General features: G+C 29.9%; 1 protein-coding gene across 2 annotated transcripts; it reads left to right on the top strand.

Annotated features, from left to right (window-relative positions):
• Positions 1 to 6227: 6227 nt before the first annotated feature.
• Positions 6228 to 27080, top strand: LOC121118291 (uncharacterized). Of its 2 annotated transcripts, none has more exons than XM_040712857.2 (5): positions 6228 to 6460; positions 16503 to 16732; positions 20055 to 20180; positions 20678 to 20981; positions 26363 to 27080. In XM_040712857.2, exons 2-5 carry the CDS (start codon positions 16509 to 16511, stop codon positions 26681 to 26683), a joined length of 975 nt encoding a protein of 324 aa, XP_040568791.1. In that variant the 5' UTR covers positions 6228 to 6460; positions 16503 to 16508; the 3' UTR covers positions 26684 to 27080. The 2 variants fall into 2 exon arrangements, with proteins under 2 accessions (XP_040568791.1, XP_040568792.1); XM_040712858.2 differs by having other exon boundaries at positions 6232 to 6460; positions 16500 to 16732.
• Positions 27081 to 27355: the final 275 nt, after the last annotated feature.

A 27355-nucleotide genomic window follows, 5' to 3' on the forward strand; every position in this document is an offset into this window, starting at 1 on the left:
TGCGATTCAGTCCACTACATAATTTTTTTTCCCAGTTTGGTCTTAAGTAACTTTTCTAGACCAACTTAAGGAATTAATCTTTTTATATTGTGGACCAAATTTTTTAATCTTAGTATAGAGACCAATTTGTTTAGTGTCAAAACATGGATCGTTTTTTCCATTATCCTAATTTATGTATTGTACATATATGAATCATTTTACACATTTAATTATATATTAGTTTATTATGCCAAATTTACAGTTTTGAAACACACATGGTCATCATTTTTTTTTTTATATAATTGGTTTGGACTGAATTTTTAATATACCAATACTGACTTATTTTCTTGTAAGACTGAATACTTGAAAATGAAGAATTTTTCTTAAGGACCAATCTAGACAAAAAAAAAATTGACAATGGTTAGAACTGATTTTTTTTTAAATTAAATTTTAGCCCACTAAAAATCCTTTTGGTCTCAGACAAGTCAATGATTGTGAAACAGAACCTCATTACCAGTGAGTATTTCAACAAACTTTCAATGTTAAAAGGATTTTTTTTTAAGTCAACTTCATAGGAAGATTCCCATATAATCATCTAATAAAACGATTTTGAATATTATCTAGCGTAGTAATTTGTTTTTATGGATATCACTCCAAACTAGTCACACATATATGATTATCGGTAACAAATAGATTTCATTGAATCTATTAATCAAATTTGCGTCCCTAGACAAAAAAAAATAGTTTGAGTAAGTCCTGGTTTTTCTTTTTCTGAATAAACATTTTAAAATTAAGAGTTTTTAGAAATATAATCGTTTATTATCTTCATTGGTTCGATATTATTTGTACTTTTGTGTATGGCTTATTTAAATAATAGTTTTATGGTATTCAAAGTTAATGAACAATCCAGAAACCTATATTGAGAATAGAAAGAAACTATATTTGTAAGCCAATCTCTAACTAACATTTTCTAGTAAAATAATGCAACTTCCTAAATAAAATCAGTTTCAAACTGTTAAGCAACAAGATTAGAGTTATAAAACTAGTATTAAGCCATCACTTGACTTATATCGAAGTATACAATCTTAAGATATATCTAAAAATTATTCCTAAAAATAATTGAGAAATGAAGAAAAATTGATGCAAACATTGAAAGTTACAAGATAGAAAATTATATTCTAATTAAATGATATTGCGTTGAATTTGAAGACAAAGTGTGAATTCACTAACTATTTAGTTTATTTATTTATTTCCCCCTAAAAATGACTTAATATCAATTTGACCAGGCTTACAATGATTGTGGAAAGGTATTCTTATATTTTTTTCTTTCAATTAACCTTCTAACTTAATATTAATAAAGATATTCGGTATACTGGTACTAAAGTCATCAACGTCATAAAAAAATGGTAGCCTCACAAACTTCTTGCATATAAAATCAGCAAGAATAAAAATTTCCTTTTATAAAGCTCACACCCATTATAAAAATTCTGCGGTAGCCCCTGTCAATGCATGTCAATTGCCCTTTTTGACGTTTTCGTTCTAAATTTTTTAGTCACAAAGTATCCAAAAATACTAAAATATGGAAACCTATACATATTAGTATCAAAACTGATGGAAAAATATAGGTATTCTGATAGCACTAATACGAACAAACAAAAATTATTATACTTCACTGAATAGTTCAATAATTTTGGCAATTAATATATGTATTTAGATATGCAAATATTGATTAAATTTTTGGAATAGTCAAAGTCCGAGAGGTTATTTTGTATCCATATTTGTCATAAAATGTGTAATAAATATTAAACTACATAAAATTCATTAATATGTTTTTTGGTTAAATTCTTAAAATTCTTTTATATATCGATATTCAATAACGGTTGTGGGTTATTTTTAATAGAAAAGTACCCAAGTTTTGTAGAAAAACCCCATTTCTGTAAATAAAGCTACCAACATTATAGGCGCACAGAGTTATTTAATATTCTTGGGTTATGTTCTAAAATCTTGTACCAGTCTGACCGTTATGGTTTTTAGTGAATCGACATAACTTGGTTCTATAAAGAAGTTCGGTTAAAATCAGTTTCCAAGGAATATATATGATCTGGACCGACTCTAATAGCGAATTATTGATGACGTCATATGTTTTTCCAAATTGTGTAGATCCACCTATGTACAATAACGTCACATGGAGATAAATGTGTTTCATCAATAAAAAATAAGGGGAGAAAATCGATTAATAGGTTCAGACAAAAAAAAATGTTCCGAATATTGAGATTGAAAAAAATCAGTCTAGATACTTTTATCTAAAAATAAAATACGTCTACAATTTGAAAACTATTAAATTTTAGTAAAAGGTTTGGATCCTAACTTCGGTAAAAATAGTTATAGAAAAACCCACTTTAGATCGAACCCAAAAAAATCGATCTTGGTCCGAGCCTCAACACAACTTATAATCTTTAGAACTACACATATAGTATAAAAGGTAACCTTTGCAGTTTTTACTGCATAACCTAGGTCAAAATTACATATACATGTTTATCCACTATTATACTATTCAAGTCGTCTTAAATTGATATTTTTCTAAACAAATATTTTTTTTTTGTTTCTTATAGATACAAACGTGAGAATGATAATGATTAAAGTAGAAAAAAACTTTCGTGGATTCAATTAGTTCCCTTTTAAGAATATGAGAAAAAGAAAGGAAGGAAAAAAACTTAGTAGAGGGCAAAATAAAAACTTCATAAGATACATTTTCAGTTGTTTTTTACATATATTTAATAAACGAAGTATTTGTATAATCTGCTCATTTGAATCTCTTTTACTTATAAGAGGCTATTCCGAAATAGGTTAGAAACCCTTTTGTGATCCGTAACCATATGTAATAACTAAATGATTTCTACAAAGACAAATTGTACTTACTAAATTAATATCCTTAAACGAAAGGACAGTGTTGTCACTCGAGGGCGTATAATTTGTTATTGGGATAAAATATATGTTATTGAAGGAAAATAATTTCTACTTATTCTTCAATTTTTTAGAATTATAACTGTTTTAAATAATAACATATTTGCAACAAGACATATGAAACGCCACGAAACCTCTTAGGCTAATAATACGTTATGCGTTAATGGAATAGCTGGTTAGTTGAGGCTGATTGTTGATTTAGATGGATCTTTTTGACAAACATTCCGAGGTATTGAATCTGAATACATCATTATAATTAAAACATATAAATTTTTAGACAACTCTTTTTTTTTTTTTGCATCCTCCATAAACAAATATATCTATCCTGTAATGATAACGGATTTTGAGTATAGGGAAATAAATGTATGGATTTAAAGTGTAAACTTTGTATATGAACTTTCAACCCATACAAATATTTTAAAATTTTAGATTTGACCAACTTGATATTTTTTGTCTCAAAAACATCATGGGTGTAATTTCAAGTTTCTAACTTATGAACTTTTGTTGTTGCAAACGGAATGTTTTTTTTCAAAAGTGGTAAAATTTTTTCTTGTTTTTTGAAAAAAAAAAATTCGTTAAATACAGAAAATAATTAATTTTACTTTGAAAAACACAAAATCTCTAACTTTGAGTCTAAAAAAAATCTTTTTTGTAACTCAAAAAACTATATATAAAATCAAAAAATATCGATTTTGAACCATTTTCATAAAAAAAGATAATTTTTGTTCTTACAAATGGACAATGATTATATTTTCAAAAAAATATCACTACGCATTTTAATATATTCAGTTATCAGAAGGTAAAAATATTTTTGACTAATCAAAATCTAAAAAATGTGACTTTTATCATGAAAGATAGGCAATGAGTTTCCAATTCTTGAATAGGAAGAACTACTGCATCCCAGTACTTACACTAAAATTTGCAATATTTTTCTTGTTAATTATAGACTTGCCTACTTCTCAAGTCTCCTATTGGAATCAACGTTGATATGTTGAATTTAAATTAACTATCGTTTAGTAGTGAACATATAAAATAAATAGTGCCCTGTCAAAAGAGGTGGGGAATGATGGCACGTACGTCGTAACCTATATTTTATTTTTTAATCTTTCGATTAAAATGAAACAGGGGAAAACTTTAAAAATACTTTATTTTTATCAATTTTTCTAAACAATTGAATCATCATTCAATAACTGTTGATAATTGTTCTCAGCAAAAGAAGAATTCATTCGTATTAAACCAATCCACGCTCATATCTGTGATACCGAGAAAAAAATACAGAAACAGCTTACAACAAAATACAGTGTACATTTTTAAGTAAGTAAAGTCATATACCTTACCGACTGTATCATAAACCAAAAACTTAGGGCACCTAAAGATAAATATAATAATTAAACAAACAAATTTCCTAAAAATATTGACAAAATTTCATCAAATGACTTTTAAAATAAATAAAGAATGAACACTTGTACTGTATATTATTTACTTGATGATATAGAAAGACAGTTATACTTATAATAACGCAAATTAATAGCCAAGTACTCAAAAACATAATGAAGTGAAAATTTACATTGTTTTTAATGTAAAAGGAGGATCGTCGGAATGTAATAGTCAATTTATTGGCTATATTAGGTAAATATAAGTATATAACGCTGTAATACTAGACAGATATATAGAGGGATACCCAATTGAAGATTACATACTTTTAAATTTAACACCGTTTGCCTAAGAAAAAGTTCCTTTTTTATTATTATGAGCCTTAAATCTTGTAAATTACGTACATCAAAATATCCTAAATAAACAGCTACAAAATGTACGATTATCCAGGGTCAGAAAAATCCAAAAGATTACGTAATTCTTAAAAAGTATGGACGTGTAAGGACTAATACTGAGATTGCTAACAAGTCAGACTGTTCCTCAAATACCTCGCCTAATATATTAAGGTCACTAAAAACATCAGGGACAATACTATAAGGACAAGTGTGCCTGTAAGGGCTTTTGAGGTTTTAATTCTTGGGAACAGTGGGAAGTGTCAGGTTATATCCTTGCCCATTGAAAAACGGTGCCAAGTAGGGATCGATTTACTGATCATTTTTTACAAACACAATTCCAGCTTGCTTTTATATTAACACATCACAACTGTAAGAAAACAAAATTTGACCAAACAAGACGAAATCATCGCTGCCCCAAGAATGCCATCAACAACGTTGCTGAGACCAGGTAAAACACCCCGTCGTTGGTTGAAGGAAAGGTTGAGATATACGATACAAGTCCAGATTGTGAAAGCTCAATACTGAATCCAAGTTCTCCATGACTAGGTAATTGAGAGTAATGTTCATAAAAAAGAGTATTCCCTGTACTCAACCCAATTACATATCTTTAGAACACGACATACATACATACAACACTACCACTATTAATCGCTCTCTTTTAATCAAATATATACATATATTAATATATCAGAGTACTAATTTATACGAGCGTGTGTTAGTATCATCTCATGCGAAAATAAGGAAAGAGAGAAAACATTTTTCTCCTTTTGATATTTTAATTAAAAATTAAATGCAATTCCCCTTAATTTAATTTTCATTTTAATTAGCTTCAAGATTTCTGCAATTAAAATAAAAAAGAAGAGAAGAGTAGAGTAAAAGCGAAGGAAAGATGATTAATAACTTCTTACTCTTTTAACTCAGTAAAACTACTTATTAAATTAAGCTCCATTGTTTATGATTATACACATCATATATGTATATATGTACAGTTATATAAGTATAGGTATATTATATATACAATACACTGATGAAAGACCTTTTTGTAAACTTCTCCAAAGAAAATAAAAATAAAATTTAATTTTGGGAAAAGAGGGCATCATTATTAAATTTCTTTTTCTTTTTTAGTTAGTAAAAAAAGAAGAGGAAATTGAAAACTCAATATCGGGAAGGGGAAAAAAAGTTTGTTATTTTTCTTTTTCTTTTTAATCAAATCCTTTTTTGTTATTTTTTTTACACATCATGTCCGTTCCTTCTACCACCAGCACCATCGTATTAGCTGTTGTTGTTGTTTTTGCCCCGAAAGGTTCACCACAAAGTACACACTGACTCGTGGTTGTTATAAAGAAAAGGAAGATTGACTTTGTTATTATTAACGAGCAAGAATGAAAAAATTAAATTAAAAATGGGGGAAGGGAACTTTCCTCTTTTGGATCTTAAAAAAGAAAAGAAAAAAGCATGCGCTTTCGCGTGCACGCTTAATTTATATGTATATAAAATCCTAGGCCGGTTAGTATATTGTGGAGTAGTTGAACGTCAGATTTCAGACGTGGTAGAACTCATAAGTACTACTTATCCATTGGTACATTACTTAATAATAAAATTACAAATATTTAAAGAATCTAATCAAATATTATCGGACATTATGAATCAGTGCATTTAAAGTGAGGTTTATAAACTCAAAACCATTCCATTAAATTTAGAATCAGGAAAAATCCTTGTTACTACTGGTACTAAAATAATACCTAAAGGTAATGGACATTTTTTATTAATATGATTCTTTTTGATCAAGTTGATTACTTTAAAGTAAAAAATATCCAAGTGAAGAAATATTATTTATTTTTTACTTTCATCCCCCCACCCAAAAAAAAAACTTCAGTTACCCATCGAAGAATCCAGTATTTTATATGAAATAGAACATTTTCCTTACTTAATTAAATAAATGGATTAAAAATGGAAGAAATCACCCCTCCCCCCCGACATTCATCTGCCTTTCACTACTAATGGTGTGTAAATTTAACGATTTTCCTTTTCAATTAAACTAATAAGCTTCAATCTCTTTTACACTCTGTCTTTTTATTTTATTTTAGATATTACTAAAATTTGTTTTTTATCAAGTTTTATTAGTATATATGTCGGTTAAATTGCCTTTGATTCCATTGCTCTATAAATACATATTTTTTACTTTTTTAAAAAACTTTACAGATGTTGATAATAACTTGTAATTGTGGATAGTACTTAGATATATTTTTGTCTATCAGCGTATATAATTTAACTGTCATTTTTGATTATCACCTCATCAAATTATATTTTTGTGTTACTATTCGTTTTCATGATTATTATTTCGAATTGACGTTTCAATAAAACGTGTTGTTTTACGTTATAGAAAATGCCGGTTCCTCCCCCCTTTCTACTATTTTTCCTTTCTTAATCGTAAAAGTAAAAGAAGTAACAGCAGCATTTTGTACATATAGAAACGTTGAAGAGATATGACTGTTATTACTAGTATTATAATAGTTAGAAAGGAGTGGGATTAACCCACAATTCATTACGTTGGGATCATGGTTAGAGATGTTAAAATTGTCGAAATTGACACCAAAGTATGTGTTGGTATCTGCAAGATATTAGTGTTCTTTCATAATTATAGATTATATTATTTCTCCCTATTTACAAAGCTATAAATCAAGTAGTGAAATGTGCCTGTTGGCAATTCCTTCGCTACGTAAAATCTTTTTCCCTTGCGAGAGGTAGTTTTTCTTCTATTAACGATGATGTCATTTTATCATTTTTTTTTATTTTTTCTTTATATCTTAAGTAATTGTTACATCCTTTTACAGAATTTACCTATTCAATTCAGTTGAGCGGGGGAATTTATAGATGTCGCCTTGTTAGTTATAGAGTAATATGCGGATAAGTAGGCATCTATATTTGGAAAAATATAGATCACGTGATCCTCGTTGCACCACGTGATTTATAGCTCTCATAATAACAAATATTATTCCTCCTTATTTTGAAAATGCAGGATTAGTAGCGACCCAGGATCACTATCGTTTATTTGAAAAAGTACAACTCAGCAGATGTGTCGTTTATCAAAGCTACCATGATATACTTATCTTTTAATTTACGCTCACGAAAATTTGCATACTTATTACATGTATAATCATGGGGCAATATTTTCATCGTGTACGTACACCTATAATTTAAAACAAATATTCTACCGGGTTGTTAAAAAACCCCAAAAAATACCATTACATTTTGAACAGTATTTGGGATAAGAGCAGTTAGCTGTTAAAACGGTTCATGAGATAAGCTACACGAAGTAGCTATGAAAGGAAGGAAATAAAAACAAATTTAATTTCTGTATCAAACAGGGCTATAAGCAAGGCTAATTATAATCTCAGTTAGTTCAACAAGGACTTAACCATACAACACTCTCCAACTAATCATCAGTGTTACTCTTCATTATCCATGAACTCACACAATCCATAAACGGATGTTTCCTCTTTAAGAATTAAAGAATATTTTAACAGCTTTGGAAAATAAGGAAAGCCGCTTCAGGTTACAACTACAAAAAGTTCCACGTTTGTCTACGGTCATATTTGTTACAACTTTATCCATACCTTAGAAAATAATATGATTTACATTATTATGTCTTCCTGATTTTCCCTTCTCATGGCATAAATATTAGTATAAACTATACTTTTACTCACTCCTTCACAAACAAATTAAATCTACTTCCAAGTTTTCTCTCTGAAATATGTTTTAGAACCTCTACGCTATTTCTTTTTTTTTTCTATTTTTCTAATGCATAGAGAAGAGTTTAATTCAAAACTTTATTTATTTACGTATTACTTATATATAAATGTATGTATAACTATGTTTTTTTTTCTCCAACTATAAAAAAAGTTAATTTAAAAAAAAAAGAGCTTATAAAAGTTTTATTTAAAATAAAAATTAAGCATTTTAAAAACTAATTAAAAAGTCATATTAATTTCAATAGAGAAATTATGACGATAACAATAAGCAAAAAAGGAAGAAAAGTCAGCTTTCTTTTCATGTCATGATTTTTAATCACATATATGTGATAAAAATGAGTATGATTCACAATAATACCCTTGTATAGTACCAAAAAAGAATGAGAGTCAGCTCTTCGTTATTGTACTATGTATTACTACTACCCAGAGTTTGGTGGTAGAAGAAAGGAAATTAATTATTTTTTTCATTATCATTTCTCTATTTTAATTCTTTTTTTTTTTTTTTTTTTGAATGAAACTTCTTCTAATTCATTTAAGATACAAGATAAAATAAATTTAATTAAAAATTATGGGAAAGGCAACGCGTTTATTATGTATATACATCTATTTAATTAAATGTAAATATGAATCAAGCGACTACAGCCCTATTGTGTGACTAGTTTTTATTTGTCTTTGGTTGGTTGATACCGTTTGGGGTCATCAACTCATGGCATTATTTTATTTTATCAAAGCAGCTTTCTATGATCAATTAACGACATGACTCACTACCACATCCCTCATATTGGACCCTCCTTCATCATAATCTAATTAATTCGTGGGAAAAAAGTCGGCGTCAGTTTATGCGTCACTGATTATGAATTACTTTTATGTTTTTAAATGATAAATCCATATATATATAGCGGGATCAAAAATTATATCATATAAATAAAAGAAGGGGAGATGCCTATCTATTAGGAGGGGCAAACTATAGTCAGGGTTGTAAAACGTAAGCATTTTCTGTATATATGAAGAACCCCCAAAAAAAAAAAAATTAGCCTGGTAATTTCGAAAATTCAAAGAAAGTTTTTATAGGAGAGCCGAATAGCTGTGATGACTTAGTATTAAATTAGCTTCGAAATGAAGGAAACAAACCCAAGTCTCACTCTGTATAGAGCAAGAATAAAGCCCAGGAATCACACCCATGTCGATTTTCAATTTTTCTCTGAAAATGACTTACACTTATAAATCCTCAGTTGTTCATTGCAAAAACACTCGCAGTTACACTCCATACTTCCTTGTTATCTCCTCAAGAATGAAATAATAATGATGAGAGCTTCAGAAAATAAAACCCGCTGCTTAGGTTAACAGCAAGAACCAAACTTGCAACATAAAAACGCTGAGGATTTCCAACTCTAACTTTAGCTTTAGAAAATATTCATTCCATGAGTGCGATAGATTTTGTAAATGTAACATGAACAGGGTTTTTATTTTCGTTGACAATTATCATTATTATGTTATTTTTGAAGAGAGAGCATCAATGTATAAATTTACAAGTGCTCAGGAGTTCCTCACTGATCCATCATTCCTCTATCGTCCCTCCTTCTCATTGACACAGGGTGTAAGAGCAAAGTCTTTTTCAATGATTGGTTTATATTATATTATGTAGAGAACAAGAAGAATGAACAGAAAGAGAGAGAGAGAGAGGAGTAGGGGAAAAAAAGAAAGCACAAAAATGAAAAAGAGTAATAACTTAAAGTGGTTGATTCAATTATCTTTTATCATTATTATTATTAGTATTAAGCAGAACTGTTTTTAACATAATGAACTTTCTTGTTTATAGTAACAGTACATAATATATGTTATTAGAACTGGAGCAGCAGCACATGGAAATGTACAAAATAAGACCATTAAAAATTACAAAAGAGTGGCAGAGTAGCACAATTTTAATAGGAGAGGTCACGGGTAAATTTGACTGCATCGACCCGACTGATTTAGAATAGTTGGTGCACTTTTAAACTATTAAAAAAATAGTAGGGAGATGAAAATTTTGCATCTTCTAATTATTTAAAAAAATAAATTTCTATTATTACTTTGATTAGGGACCTCCAAAAAAGATAATGGTCCGTTAGAATATATTTAATCTCCCTTCTTCGTCGACTAATTTATAAAAATAATAGAAATATATAGATGAGAAAAATATTTTAAAATAAATCTTGAAGTGCATAATATATTCACACAAATTTTGCACTTCCTCAAATCTTTGGCACCAATTAGTTATTAATGAAAGATCCGACATAAAAAAAAATAGCAGCTACACCACTATTTATTTGTGAAATTGCAGAAATATTTTTTTGTATTCTAGCTAATTTTACATCCTCACAAACTTTTAGGACCTCTTAAAGTATTCAAGAAAGGGAATCCAGACTCTTCCAACACATCCATACGCTAATTATATGTTGAATTTTTGTTGAATGCACACTCTTTTTCTTTCCTTTTTTAAAAGGAGAATTCAGAACTAGGTACACACGCTCGTTGCGAAGGACTTCATCTAAAGTCGTATTCCTCATTTTATTTTTATGTATCTACTCCCTTTTTTTTTTTTATTAATTTAAGGGGCTGAGCTAGTGCTACACACGTGTATTATTAAAAATGAGTCCTGCTTAGACAAGCAAACAAACCATGCTCATTAATATAAATAACTATAATATTTTTCCTGCACTATTGTTATTTTAAATGTAGAAAGTTCTTCCCTTTATGGAAGTTATTCATTTTTTCCCACCCAATAACAAATAATTTTCTTAATTCAGTAGTATCATTATTTTTGCTCCCACCTTTTCCTCGTGCCATAACAAAAATCCCATATCTTTCCTTATGTATGTAAGAAAACTACCCAAAAACTTATTCATATAAAAAGAAAACAAAAAACCGTCTCTCATGTAATGTAAAACAGAATTTGATTAACTTTTTCTTTCCTCTCTGTCTTTTCTCTCTTTCAATTTCTAAATTGATTACTTTACTCTTTTTCTCTCTCTAATATACTATGTAATTGGGAATTGAGATAAACACCCGTTATTTATTAGATAATTGATTATACATACGTATATAGAGAACCATGTAGAAAAGCCCATCACTAATGGGTTGATACTACAAAGTAGAACAAGAACAGCAACACCCTACTTCTACTTAATACAATGATTGATTAATATCATTACTCCTAATATAATATGTATATATATTGAGGGATCCACCCGGTATTCATCGTTTAAATTTATTATTAATAAAAGAAAAGAGCGTGTGTACACAGAGAGGAAGAAGAAGAACAAGAGGGGGGAGGTTTGTTGTAATATATATAAAATGTTTATATATATTATTATTATTCCATCGGCTTTCTAAAAAAAAAAAAAAAAAAAACGTTATATATATTTCCCGCACTTTTAGCCAAATTAAATATAAAGCTTTCTGTAAAATTGAAAAAAAAAAAAAATCTTCTCTTTTGGTTCTTGTGTGTTATTATATTTGCAAACTTACAAAGTACATACTACATGTCCGTCATGTGCTGCTGCTATCATTATTATTCTAATATTGGTGCTCTAATGGTGGAATAATTTTTATGGATTTAATTGTATGTCTGCAGAGCCACCTTATCTTTCTTTGGGGTGTGAGCTTTTTGACAAATCTTTGACAATTTTGACAGAATATCTTTTTTATAAATGGCAAATTTGAATACTAGAACTTAAAAAAGTGACACAAGTCTAAATTTGACAAATAATGGCTTAATTTTTTTTTTTTTGAAATATTTTAAAAACTAATTTTTTTTAAAAGACAAAATTTGGCAGTTAATTTTTTTTGTTGAAACGATTTTTTTTTTTGCAGGAAAGACACAGCTTTGAATAGGGTAAACAATCAATTACTGTGTTATTATCAATATACCGTCAACCAAAAGACAATGTTTTTAGAATGTTCCTACATTAAGTGTAAACAGAGTCATAATAAAAAAAATGCTTAGTTTCAAAATTGTGAATACTACAAACTTTTTAGTATTCATGGACCTGTCTGTCTGTCTATCGGTTCAATCAATTAGTAATAATAATTCCATAGGAACAGGGCATTTATGAAAAAGAGGGAGGAAGGAGAGAAGAAGTTAATCAAGGTTCTTTTTAACATGTCACAAATGTCGTTGTGAGTAGTATTGAATGGGTCCTCATTAATAATAATAAGAAGAAGAAGTGTAAGAAGAGGGGAGTTCCCTTCTTCTTTATTTACTCTTTCTACTATTACTACCATGTATTAATAGTATATAGTATTATAGATGTGTACTTATTATGATTTAACTGAATGGAGACGAGGAAGGGGGGAGGGGAAATAAGTTGCATTTAAATCATCTTAAGTACCATGGCTCTACCTATAGTAGTAAAAAGAAGAAAGCAGCCATAAATTAACTTGATTGCCCTGAAAATTATAAAAAAGTTTGGAAGAAGAGCAGCTTAGCTGTCATGACGTTATATTGGGTAAGTTGCAAATCATCCGTTAAAGGAAGGAAATAAACACAAATATCACTTTACCTTTAAAGCTAAAAACAGGAATTACTCGGATGTCGATACTCAATTTTACTCTAAGTCTAGCAATGAGCTGCACTTATAACTCCACAATAAATCCTTTGGTAATTTTTTTCTTCTTTCATGCATTAATGATTACTTTCAACTGATATTTTGGAAAAAAATACTGCTTTAGACTATAAATAAATTTTTTCGATCTTGCTCTATGATCCGACTATTTTTCGGATTCGTCTTGTCTAAACAATATTTTCTTAACAGATCTCAACAGTTATTTTGGTTGGGGGGTGGGGTTGAATTGTTTCAAGATCCAGTTTTTGTCTGTACCAGTCCCATCTGATTTTTTATATGAGCAAAGTTTAGTTTTTATGGTAATGTCTTTGTTTCGATCCCAACAAAAACTATGAGGGTGGTTTTAGACCAAAATGTAACACTTTTGTGTACCCAGCTAATATGTAGTTTCAGCTCAGTGACTACGGGGATAGGAGTTACACACCCAAACACCCGCTTTAGTTCCAACTTGTCAATTTGTTTAAAAAAGCTGTTTATATCAATTATTTATTTTCTTTACAACAATCATGAAATTTAGAATTTTCTGTATTCAAAATTATGTCATCTTAAAAAAATATGTCCGGTCAAATTGTTTAAAAAGCGTTACTTTAATTGAATGAAAAAAATTATAAATTCCAATTTATTATAGTCACTTTTGTAAAATTTTATTTGCTAATAAAAAATATTATGTCAAAATTGTCAAAGATTTGTCAGCTCCTCCCACCCACCTTCAAAAAAACATAAATCATAGAAACGGCCTTTTGTAAGGTCAATTTCTTAACGATGTGGGGGCAATATTGTTCTTTTGCTTCTTTCCCTTCTCCTCCAAATATAAAAGATTTTGGCCTTTTTGTCTCTCTCTCTCTCCTACAAACATTAATAACATTCATATGTCTACATTGTACATACCTATATGAGTACGAATACATACAGTTTTCTAGAACCATTTTATAAATCTATACATATTATATGAATGAAATTACAGTCAAATCTCTCTGTACAATCTACATATATATATATATATAAGAGATGGACCCTTCTTCCTTCCTTCCCTTTCATGAATGGTTCTATGATTATGATGACATATGATTAGTCGAATTATAATGAACTTTATTTAAGAACTACATACATATGGTTGTATAATGCTAACTATGTATTATGTGCAATTCCTTCAAAAGATTCGGAAATTAAATTATTTCTTCTACATATCGAATAATATCCAGACATAGTTACTCCATCCCCCTTTTTGTATCCTAATCAAGTCTACTATTGTTGCTATTATTATGGTAGACATTTTGAAATGTATGAAGGAAACAACTATTCGGGCGGGTGTACATTAATTCTTGCAAATATGTGTAATAGATTATTTTGTTTGGGTTCATATTTCTCCACATTCCCCCACTGATTTTGGGCAAAGTTTAAAGTCTGCAAGGAGAAAAAAATACTTACCCAAATATGTCACAGTCTTATTTACATACTTACTGGATGACTTTCTTTCACTTTACATACATTCAGTATGAATTCTAATAATCTTGTTACATTCATTATGTCTAGTAACTTTATCTACGAAAAGAAAAAGAAAAATAGGGTTCCGGTTAGTTGGAAGTAGTTAGTCAATTTCTCCCAATTACGGAATTATTATTCTATAGTGGTGATAAATTGTTCAGAACTTAACAAGAGCTAAATCAAACTTCATTATCAACGTTCAGAATAACACTGAGTAGGGTAAACAAATTTAAGACTGACAACACTTTCTATATAGTGAGTGGGCTAAGACCCTGAAATAATTATTGCTTTTCTCAAATTAGAAAATACCAGTTCAAGTAGAGCTCTTATGATTTAAAAATTATAAGAAAATTTGAGTATGTTTTACAAGCTTATTTTGACACTACGTCATAGTTTCCCTTCCTAGCCCGATATTCAAATTTGGAAAATTGATATTTAATGATCTCAATCTTTGGAATAACAAAGAAAAAGGGAAAGCTAAGCACGAATATGAAACAAACCTTGTAGTACGAGTGGAGATGATCTACTTTTTGAGTTATTCGCACAGTTAGCCATTCCAAAGATCGTGAAAGTTTTTTAAGATATCATTTTGTCAATGAATAGGGTAGAAAAGCCTAAGAATTTTGTAAATGTAAAAACAAAGGAAATAAAAAATCAATATGGTAACTCTCCCAATTTGAATAATATCTCAGAAGAGGGCGGCATGACTGTCATGACGTTTTATTAGATTAGCTAAGGTAAGTTATAAGTGGAAATAAAAAAATAAAAAGTTCAACTCCGTATCAAGCAATGACAGGAAGTGTTACTCAGTCATCGATCCTACATTATACTCTCAGTCCAACTGACCTTCACTTATAACTCCCCAATAATTCAAATGATTTACTCACCCACTCGTGACTTCAATGTGCTCTACTCAAGAATAAAATAATTATGATAGCAGCTTTAGAGAATAAAATACACTGTTCAGATTCCCAACAACAACAAAACTCGCACCGTAATAATTGCTAAGGATTTACAAACCTTTAGATAAATGTTATGAATTCATCGTGTATATAATGTACATTAGCTCGATCCATAAACTGAAAATGGATTCCTGGGAAAATCAAATCTCATTATGCAAGGTACAAATCTACCAAACGTTTGCAGTAATTGAATTTCCATTTTTCTTATTGAAACCTCAAATCTCTCCACAATATGGAGATAGAAAAACAAACTTTGACCTATGTGTAAGATTGTGTGTAAACCATACCTGAAAATTAAATTTGTGGTTTTTTTTTTTTTTCAATTTATTTATTATACAGCTTTCCTCAAATATATATATATATATATAAGCGTAATGATTGGAGATAAGGAGAGCTCTAATTGAAAAAGTATGATGTTGAGAAGAGGCAGGGAAATACTAATATAATAATAATAACAGCAAAAAAGAAAATAGATAAGTGGCATTACCCGTTTCTTGTTTTTTTCTTCTATCTCTGCTCTTTTTAAGGCTTTTGCTTTAAATTTAATCCATATATATGTTTGTGGAAAAGGGAGGAGGGGGGTTATATTAATACCAGGTATCCAAGAGGAGTTTTTCCCTTCAGTTGTTGTCACTTCATGACCAATAAAATACGAAAAGTATATGATGTGTAGAAATAGAAAGAGTTAATGGAATTAAAGATTTGCTTAGATGTTGTATGTATGTATATATATATACATATTTATGAGAATGAAAGTATTTCGATTTATCTTACTAATGAATTTAATCTTCTAATGCCATTATGGGATTAAATGAAGAAGACACAACAAAGCTTTAAAATAAAAACAACAAAATAAAATCTCAAGTCTTGTTTACTCATTTATAATTCATTTCCATTTTCTCCTTTCCAAAGAATTATGTCTTTTAGTGCCATCATGTTTTCAACCTAAATGATTTATTCAAACATACATACTTTTGTTTTAAGCAGAGCACAATGACAATGTCTGTGAAGGCTGAGCCTCAGAAGAACACTGGGAGTCCTGAAGAATGTGCAGGTTGTGGAAAGAAAATTCAGGATCGATATTTACTTAAAGCCCTTGATATGTATTGGCATGAAGACTGTTTGAAATGTGGTTGTTGTGATTGTCGACTTGGTGAAGTGGGTTCGACTCTCTATACAAAAGGAAATTTGATCCTTTGTAAACGGGATTATCTAAGGTAAATATTTATAATTATAAAACATATTTCATTTGTTAATTTAGCTTCAATTTTTTTTTATTCTAAACAAAAATATATTCATAGATATACTATCTAGATCTATATGGATATTGTAAAATAGATCATTTTTGGAGCAAAAAAAAATCCTCTCACGAGCAATGTACTAATTTTTTCCATTTTTATATAATAGTAACCATAGGTATAAGATAGTATTATTATTATTATTTTTTTTTTTTTTTTTTGGGGGGGGCATGACCTTTATAACATTTATATTGATAGTTTCCTCAGGAACCAAAGGTTTCTCCCCTCTCCGTCTCATACGTCTATGTTCATAACTACAAAATATATGAGAGTACTAAAGTTTACTTATCACCACAATTTATTTATCAGTATGCAGAATCTGCCAAACAACCCGTGACACAACATGCTCCTGTTATGCAAGTTTTAAAAAAATTAAACGCTTGTTCCCAATTAGGTAACACAGAAGCTGTCCTCAATAATTAATCTATAAAATCGGTATCGACCGATGTAGATTGAATTTTTCGATCAGATTCCTCAAGATCTAATTCTTTTAAACGACCAAATTAGATCGGTCTAATAACAATGAAAACGGATATATAAATGTATAGAAGTTGGGAAATATTTGTAAATATACTTCAGGTGTTAACAAATACAAATGTTGTTGAGAAGATACGGAGTAGTAAAAGTGTTGGCGAACAGAAAAGAGTCACAGCATTTCCTTGAGTATTCTTTTTAGGATATTTTTTTGGCCATTCATTTAAACAATTCAATAAATTCAGTTATAATTCAGATATAAAAAGAAATCCAATGATTAGGTTAACGTTGAAAATACCAAACTTGTTCTTAAAACGAAGGAAATCCCTCCCGTTTATATTCTTATAGGGGCTGAATTATTCTAACCGAGCTGAATATTCAAAAAGATGTCTTCCAAACAATGCCACGATGCTTTTAAAATTAGAAATAGCTCTTTGAATCAATATATTTCATTCTTTATGGACTCTAACCCAACGATAGTAATTACATACATACGACATACAATTTTTGGAAATTAGTTGAGACAAGTAGTAAGATATTCCAAAATGTGTTCTTTTTTGGTTACAGTAATTTAAAAATATATTCTCCGAAAATAAAGTTATGTAATAATACTCTATAAATGTAGTCAATTTTTACATTAATATGTAAATTTCACTCGGTCATACATCGAAGTATTAAGACGAACCATAAAGCTTAAAAACGATAAAAGAATCAACTTCACAGAAAATACAACATTTCATTTATCTACATGGTCAAAATATCCTGAGACTTTTATTATTTTGTATATAAATTATTTAAAAAAATAAGACGTGTAGCACGATTTGTGACGCCACTCACGCCGAAAGAAAAGATAATAATACAAGATTTAAACCCAATCTCATGGAAATGTGTATACATAAGCAAAAAATCTATTAAATTGTAAAATGAACAATTTCTTCAAATATCCAATAAAAAAATGCCAATGTTATATTTATATCTATACACAATGACTTCCCCCCCCCTCACCTCCCCCTTCCCATCTGCTCCTTTTCCTTGTCGTCTTAAATATATATATTAAATTTAATTCAAATCCTTTTTTTTTGATAGAGAAAATGATATCAAAAGATTTTTTCCAATTTTCTAATAAATATTTTTCATCTTTTATTAAACATGAAAATTTAAATTATAAGTATATATAATAGAATTATTATTAAATGATTATCGATTAGTACTATGCACATAGTTTCATTTATCACATTACCTACCTTCAAGTAAGAGAACCTATCTACTCTACATACATATAACAGAGTTATGAATACTTAAAGTACAGATGTTGGCAGAATTTATTGGTATATTATCTTTTTATACTTACATACATATATTTTAATTTTTTGCAATCTTCAAAAAAATATAGTTCTAAAAAAATATTTTGTCCCTCTTTCAATTTAAAAGGACTTTAATGATGTTCACATCTGCTGAATGAATACACTTAACTATTCTGCATTTCAATTCAAATGAAGAACACAAAATAATGGTGGCAATTTATCATTGTTTGGCCATTATTACCATTATATGGGCACTCTTATATTGTATATAGCTCAAAAGCAGTGGTCATCAAACTTTAAAGGGTCTTGAACCTTTATATACATCTGTGAATTTGTCAAAAGATTACTATTTTCAATCAGTAGCTATTTACATTATAGAAGAATAATACGTGGTGTTTGTTTACAACGCCTCATAGCCCAAAAAGTCGTATAACATTTTCAGCTTCCACTGGTGATAGAAATGCCCCAATTTTTAGAAAGCCTACAAATTATCTATGTACCAGGAAGCCACAACTAACATAAAAGGGTGTAGATGGGCAAAGGTATACAAATGAAGTTCCACATTAGCAGTAGAGGGGAGCTACTTGGCGTAATTTTAACTTTAATACATATTAGTCAGCTTGTGGGAGTGAAATTGAGAACGATTAAAATTAATGTAAAGAAACAAAAAAAAAACTCCAAAGGTTTAAAATTAAAAAATGTAGTATGAACCAATAGGCTGCCTATTAAAAGAACATAACAATGTAACTATTTTCCTTTCTCTGAATCTAAACAAAATATCATTACAATGGTGCAGATATAATCTATAAAAATTTAACTGTCTGTCTATGTACATACGTGGACTCCTTGTTCGATATATGAATACCAAATGATGGTTTCCAAAATTGGGATAGACGCCAAACTTTGTTACTCCCTCTAAGGAAACTTTTATTTATTCTTCTTTACTTTAAAAAAATATAAATAAACTCACAATCAAGAAATATGAAACATTTAAAAATTTGTCAAACAAAAGGGCATTAATCATGGGAAAAATAGGGAGAAGGATTTTTTTATTGCTGAGGGCGCGTAATGCATATTAAGAAGTTATGATTTAGTAGTAGTATATATACATATATGTACGGACGTACTTTTTGGAAAGAAAGAAAAAATGTTAGAGGATGAGGGAAGGGGGGTGGGGGGAGAAGGCTTTAAACTTAAGTAGTTCTTGTATGCCGTACCCCTTTATGTCTGTAACTAACATAAATGTTAGTATGTATGTAAATGATATGTATCAAAATGTAATAATTCAAGAAGGGAAGGAAATACTACAGAATAAATAATAGTAATTTAAGAAAAAAATAGGGAAAATACACAAAACTTTTTAATCGAATTCAATTTCTTAAAATTGACTTACATAGTTAGATAAGGAAATTGTTTTCTATCACATGTTTTACTCATATTTATGTACTTTATTATTCTTTTAGACTCTTTGGTACGACTGGTTACTGTGCTGCTTGTAATAAAGTGATACCCGCCTTCGAAATGGTCATGAGAGCACGTAGCAACGTATATCATTTGGAGTGTTTTGCTTGTCAGCAATGTAATCATAGGTAAGGATGGAATATAAGTTATGGTAGTCTACAAATTACGTCTGAAAAAATGTCATACAAAATAAAGTATCCTAGAAAGACGACATTTGTGCTGACAGAAATCACTATAAACTATAACAGTGTATAATTGTTTGCAAAATAGTGTGAATGATCAAAATAGGGACTGCTAATTAATAAAATCACAAATATTTGGGAGTGGAAAACGTTGCTTAATAATATACGTAAGCTCAATTCTCTGTCGCTCCTATAGAAGGAATTATATTATATATACATGGACTTCAAAGACAATTCCTAATATACGGCTAGAGTAACTGTAAAACTATAATATTTACTTATACTTAATCGGACAAATTATAGAACATTAAAGAAAGATTTGCAGATTACCATTATATAATTTATTTACTTTCTCAGGGATTTCAACCTTTTTCACGACTCTACCAATACATTTAAATATGATGTACTGAACTAAATAATATTTTTTCCTAATATCATACTAGGTTTTGTGTGGGTGATCGTTTCTTTCTCTGCGATAATAAAATCCTTTGTGAGTACGACTATGAGGAACGCATGGTTTTCGCTAATTTGGCCTACAATTCCTCCAATCTGGCTCAAATGAAACAACAAGCTCGAAGTATGACCTCATCTCCAAACACAAGTAGTAGTAGTAATAGTAACAATGGGGTAACAGTCTCAACCAGTAGTAACAACATCAATAGTTGTTCCAACAGTATTACGAATGTCAACAACAATAACAACACCCTTCCTCCACCACTCAGCCTCGGAGGTTCACCCCATTCAAAGGTGAGGCAATTTTTGATAGTTTTAACTCACATATAGGTACATTAGGTCGGATCTTCCTCAGTGAAATTTGATCATGTCTGTCGGCATGTGGTTAATAATGTTGCAAAATATTAGCAGTTTGTACTTTGGTATGCAACAGCGACGCTGGAATGTATTTACAACAGAGAGGGTCAAATTATATAATAGTGACGTCATTATGGGTAGGATTTTTTTGAGGGGAGGGGGGGGGGCTACCATTTTCCCCTTGCAGGAGGAAAGTGTTGGGCTATTTTCACAAAACTTCTTCGGTTTTTTTGAATATAACAAATTTGACAATTACATTTTTTTAGAAGACACAAATGGCCTATTTTAAATTTTTTTAGAGTTTAATTCTTTTAGAAAACACTAAATTTGAACAAATAACCTTTTTTTGAGAATAGACTAAATGAAGGGAAAGGGATGGGGGAATGGCCTCATAACCCCTATGGTTTTGATCCCACTGGTATGCAATGTAAATTAGACCTACCTGAAAATATACTTTCTTTGATTTTGATATATTTTTGGGTTTGTTCCACAGATGCTATGACGTAAAAAGCTCACAAATTATTTTTAATATATATCCGATCTCATCGCCATTAAAAATTTTCAATAATTTTATAGAAAACGTATTAAAAAACAGGCGATTTAATCTTGAAAATTATTAGCACAGAGTAAGTTTTTTTACTCAATGTTTAAACTTTATCAACAAGATATAAAAGAGCTACTTTTTATACACACATCATATTTGAGCTAGCTCTATGCTGTTCATTAATTATTTTTTTGGAAAGTGTTTTTTGAATGATGGTTTTAGACTTCATTGTTATATTATTCAAATAAAATATAGCTGTATCTTATATTTTATAATTAGTTGATTAATCAAAAATCGTTTTTTCCTGCCAAACACTGTTATCTTCTCCAAAAAATCTATTATGATTGAGCTCTACAATGTAATAATAATAACATATAAAAAAAATTCTTCATGAAATTTAATCTTTCACATCTGATATTATTATTTATTATTTTCTTCTTGTTTGTCAGAATACTTTCTAGAAACTTGACTTTAGCTTTAAGGGGATAGATATTGACTAAATATAAGTCACTGGAGAGTCATATAAATCCTTATATGTCCTGTACTTATGTAAAATCTCTTATTTCATCCATTAACTTCCATTTTGCAGACCTCTTATAATCTTTGAAAAAACCAATTATGGAAGAAAATATCATTTTTCCAAATTTGAAATAGCTTGAAGAGGTCTGAAAAATGGATTTTGAATGCAAAAACATTAAAAAATGATTTTTTAATTAGAAAATACCAAAAAAAAAAAAAAAAAAAAAGATACAGAAACAAATAAATGATTAATCCAAAAATAGCAAACCCTTAGAGGCAGTCACAGTTCATTTCTCTGTAATTTATATAGATGTATTCACTGCTTCGAAATTGAAGCTCCTTGTGACATCGCTAACCTATTTTTCCTTAATATATTATCTTACGAGCTATTTTGGAATTTTTTGTTCTACGAACATACCCAATAATCAAATTTGACTCTTTTCAATTTGGCTTAATAAACATAGTTGTGTTAAGGGTTGCAAATCGTACGCATTTTGGGCTAGTAAAAAAACCCGAAAATTACCACAATTACTGACAATTTAAAGAATATTAGGGATGAGAGCAGATTTGGTGTAAAGTTGTCTCATTTAAATTAGTCCCACTCCTTATCAAGAAAGGATATATGCAGGAATTGCAAAGTTTTCTATCCTCAATTCTGTCAAAAAAGAACATACACTTGAAACTTCTCAGCACTATTCTCTGTCATTCATGATCACCCTTACTCGTGATTAAAATATATAGTATATAAAAGTATACAGATTACCAAAAACAACAAAGCTTGCACCCTAAAAATTGCTAAGATTTACAACCCTCCCTATTTGTACATTAGTTGATTAGTCTTAAATGATACAAATTTTATGTATACATACATTTTATCTTCTTTATATTTGTCTAATAGGATTTAACAGAAAAAGTTAAAAGTTTTTGTACATTCATGGGGGTATTAACTGACGATAAATACGCACATATCAACTAAGAATGTCAGAGCCTTTTGCTATTTATTTAAAGCGATTAAACGTTTTTAATTAAGAAAAAACAAAATAATAAAAGTAAAAAAGAGATAAGCGACTCCTAGAGGTATTAATTAATTATAACTGTATATGTGCTTAAAGATATCTTTTGTTTGCTCTTTTACTTCGCCTATCAACTCATGCACAAATGATTAAATATAATTTGTACGTATTAATACAGCTTACACTTAGTTTGCCAGTTAAAATTCCTTCTATAAAAGTTTTAACCAACACCTTTTGCCATTTCTAGAGATACATGATCAAAAAATATGATCGATGGAGTACTATGTACTACTTATGAGCAAAAAAAAAAAAATAATCTTCTAGTGGCAACATGAAGAGTGTTTTATTTTATTTTTCAAAGCTATTATACTTATTCTTGAATAAGTATAAAGTAATCATGAGGGGATGAAAGACGAAGAGTAAAAATGAAGATTTCTTGCATAGTTATAAGTGTAAGTCCTTTTTGGACATGGAGTAGAATTGAGGATCAACATCGAAGAAATTCCTGCCTATATCATCCCTAGATACAGAGTGGGATTTGTGCTTATTTCCTTCTTCTGTTAGATGCTTGTATCAATTTAACTAAAGGTCATGACAGCTAAGCTACTCTTCTCCCAGATATTCCTATAATTCTCAGAGTTTTCGTGTTTTTTTTTCTTTTAGCATACTGGCAGATCATATTATTTTCAAAAATGCCAATTAGCGGTGATACATCGTCCCAGACCGATTATTTTTTTCCAGTTTGGTCTAATTTGATTTTTACCAATTTATAATACTTAAAAGCTAGTGGGATCATATTTGATACCAATAGTCCACCCAGGTAGGTTCCCTTACACCGTCGTTCTAGTGTAAAAGTGTGTACATTCTAAGTATAAAAACATGTGCATCAGTTCTGTAGATGTGTAAAAATAAAACATGTATGTGGAGTTAAACCCTCTTTACTTACTTACTTACTTTTACTAATGTATGTACATTACTTAAAAGCAATGTTTTTTAATATACTTATTATTGAAATTGCAGTTAAAAGCTTCTCTCTTGATATATTATTTTTTTTTAAAGAAGAAAACAAAAAAAAATCGTGGAGGGAGTAACATGAAATGGAAAAAGGAGGGAAAATTGTACTAACACACACTCACATTGGAGTAAGTTATTCTAAGATAAATACATAAATATATAAGCAAGTACATTAAGGCTCACATCGTGTGTTATATGTATACCAACAATTTATGTTGTTACTCCTAACTTAAGTAAACACTATGGGGAAAAAGAGAATAGGGTGGTGTGTGTGTGTGGGGGGGGTTAGTTAGAGGTGGTGTTTTACTATAATATATATATCGGGTTGTAAGTAAGCAAACGTCGCAAAACGAACATTGTGACCCTAGCAATTTGAAGACTGTTTGGGAGGAGAGCAACTTGCCTGTAATGACGTATTATCAAATTAGCTGCAAGCAACTGTGAGAGCAAGGAAATAAATTCATTGATGTATCTTGCAATTCCTTACCGGGTGGTGCATTAAAATCTGAAAACTTACTAATTTAATAATTAATGAAGGTTGAGTGATTGAAATTAGTTCATGTTTCGGTATATTAAAGCAATTGGTAAAAAACCTGAGCTCTCATGCTTAAATACAAGTCGAGAAAATGACAATTGAACGTGATTGACGAATTTCCATTCGCACACTCCAAGCAGTTGGGTGTCTTCAGGACTACGCCGTCAGCAAGTCCGAAACGTTGGAGAGGAAGAAGGGATCTATCCAAAAGGCCAAAGTGGCCACGGAAGAATTTAAGAAAACAACCCAGGGCAATCCCCTCAAGTCAATCAGGTACATGCAAGAGATCTCGGCGTTTGAGACAAGATTTCCCAGAGAGTTTTCAAAAATGTGGGCGGAAAGATTCTTTTGAGCGTAGAGAAGTAACTTTTGACATCAGCAATGAAAGAACCCCATCTTCTCCGTTGCAACAATTTTTTAAATAAGTTTTGAATTAGTTTTTGACACTTTTGGCCCCCTACATCATTGATGCTAACCAGTGTCCGTCATCCAAACACCGAGGCCCTCAATGCCACTCTTATCCAGAACTGCGAGGCCATGACAGAGGACTACATCAGCAGCGGGAGCCAGGACTTTTAACGCCACCTGGAAGTCATCATTGCCGTGAAGGGCGGCTTCATTAATGATTAAGAAAGCTCAGGCACATATCTATTTATTTTGTAGAAATTCTATTGGTAATTAACAAATTATATCTTGTTGAAGTTTAAAATTCAAAGTGTTCATATTTAAATGGATCACTTGGTAGGCAATAGGCAGTAATTTAGATCCTCAATTCAACTCTGAGTCCAACAAGGAAATAGACTTTTAACTTCTCAGCATTACTCTACGTCCTTCATGAGCACATTTACTCGTTGATACACTTTACACTCCTGATGTTAAAATTATTAGAACTGCTGATATCTATATAAATAAAAAATTTAAAAAACGTCATAATTATCTAACATAATTTTTTTATTCATGACGTAATTTCCTTTTTTTTTGTCCTACATAGCGGCCGCACTCCCTGCTTTGTTTAAAAAGATATTTTAGTTTTCTGAGTGATTGTAAGTTGAGCAATAAAATGACAGGAATAGCGAATATGAAAAAATAAATAGTAACATTCTGCAAAAATAAGGAGGCTGCATATTGATATTGTTATTATTACTTTACACGCACTGGGATGAACTTTTTATTTACGTGTCTATGCATAACTTACTCACTTAAGATTTTTAAACTTTTTAGTCTTGCTGATATTTTCAAAAAAAAGAAGAGTAAAAATATCAAATATGCTTCGGTTACTTCCTTGGGGTCACACGCCAGATACAGAAATATCCTGGCAATGTCATGTGTGTTACATTCCAAGTAATCATGCTAGGATTTGAAGGGAAATAATGGATTATAAGATATGTATTTATGACGTAGCTTCACTTCTTATTTTTTGTTTTCCATGGAGGCTGTTCATATTTTTTCAACTCATAAACATAATTTTTTCTTTCTGTTTGGTTGTAACTTGAGCAAGGATAATATATAGAAATAAGAACATTAAAATAAGAACATTACTTTAAAGTACGCCAATTGATATTTTTACTATTATTTGAAGCACGCCTTTTTTCAATATTTCAAAATATTTGTTTACTTCTAATGTGGTTAGTTTCCACCTACTAATTACATTCATACATATTCTTCTAACCTTGTATTCTGATTATTATTTCAGAGTCACCCATCCTGCATTTCGTCTTCCATCTCCACCTCTTCACCCTCACCCAATGACCTGAATATGCCTCCAGGAATGAACCATCATCACTCCTCTCTACCACCTCCTCCTCACACGCCTCCAAACCATCACCATCATCACCAACAGCAACAACACCTCTCAGGCCCACATGGTGGGGGACTACCGCCCCTCATGGGCCGTCCTTCAAGTGGTGTAGGGATGATGCCCTCATCCCTCCCTGGACCATCGGCCTCACTTCTTCCTTTACCTCCAATGTCCAACTCTTCTTCAGGACCTCTTCACTCCCCTATGGTGACCTAAGGATTCTTATTGATCCCACTCTTATTATTTCTATATATCTCTATTCATCCATCATTCATCTTGTATCTGTGAATAAATACTACTACTACATACATAGAGAAAACCATTTGAAGACATTTTAAATATCCCCGTTTATTCAGTCAATATCATTCATTATATTATATATATTTATTAATTATTATATAATTACTACTTATTTTCAATTAATTATTTAATTCATTACTTTTTTTTTTAAAAAGGAAAAAAAAAAATAGTACATATTCTGATGATCCTAGAGAATCTCTATCCATATTTAATATATCTTTTTAAAAAAACGAATAAGTAAAAAAATAAAATAAAAAAACGTTAAAAGTCTGCAATAATTTTCCAAAACCTAATAAAGATATTATTTACAATATATATGTATAAAGTGTTTCATTTTCTTTCTCGTCATATAGAAATTTACTTGTTTTCGCACTATACTTGCAAAGTGTGCAATCAAGGTATCATCTAAATAAGATGGTATATTGATATAGGTTTTCTAGAAAGTAAAATTGTTTAAGACCCATATCCATCACTAAAAAAGTCCTATAAATACACATTTGATTACTACGGGTAGCAAAATAATTAAGTTGGACTAGCTTATATTCATACCAAGCAATAAAACTATCTACCGAAGAATTACTTAAATAA

Source organism: Lepeophtheirus salmonis, chromosome 5, assembly GCF_016086655.4.
Source record: "Lepeophtheirus salmonis chromosome 5, UVic_Lsal_1.4, whole genome shotgun sequence".
NCBI lineage: Eukaryota > Metazoa > Arthropoda > Copepoda > Siphonostomatoida > Caligidae > Lepeophtheirus > Lepeophtheirus salmonis.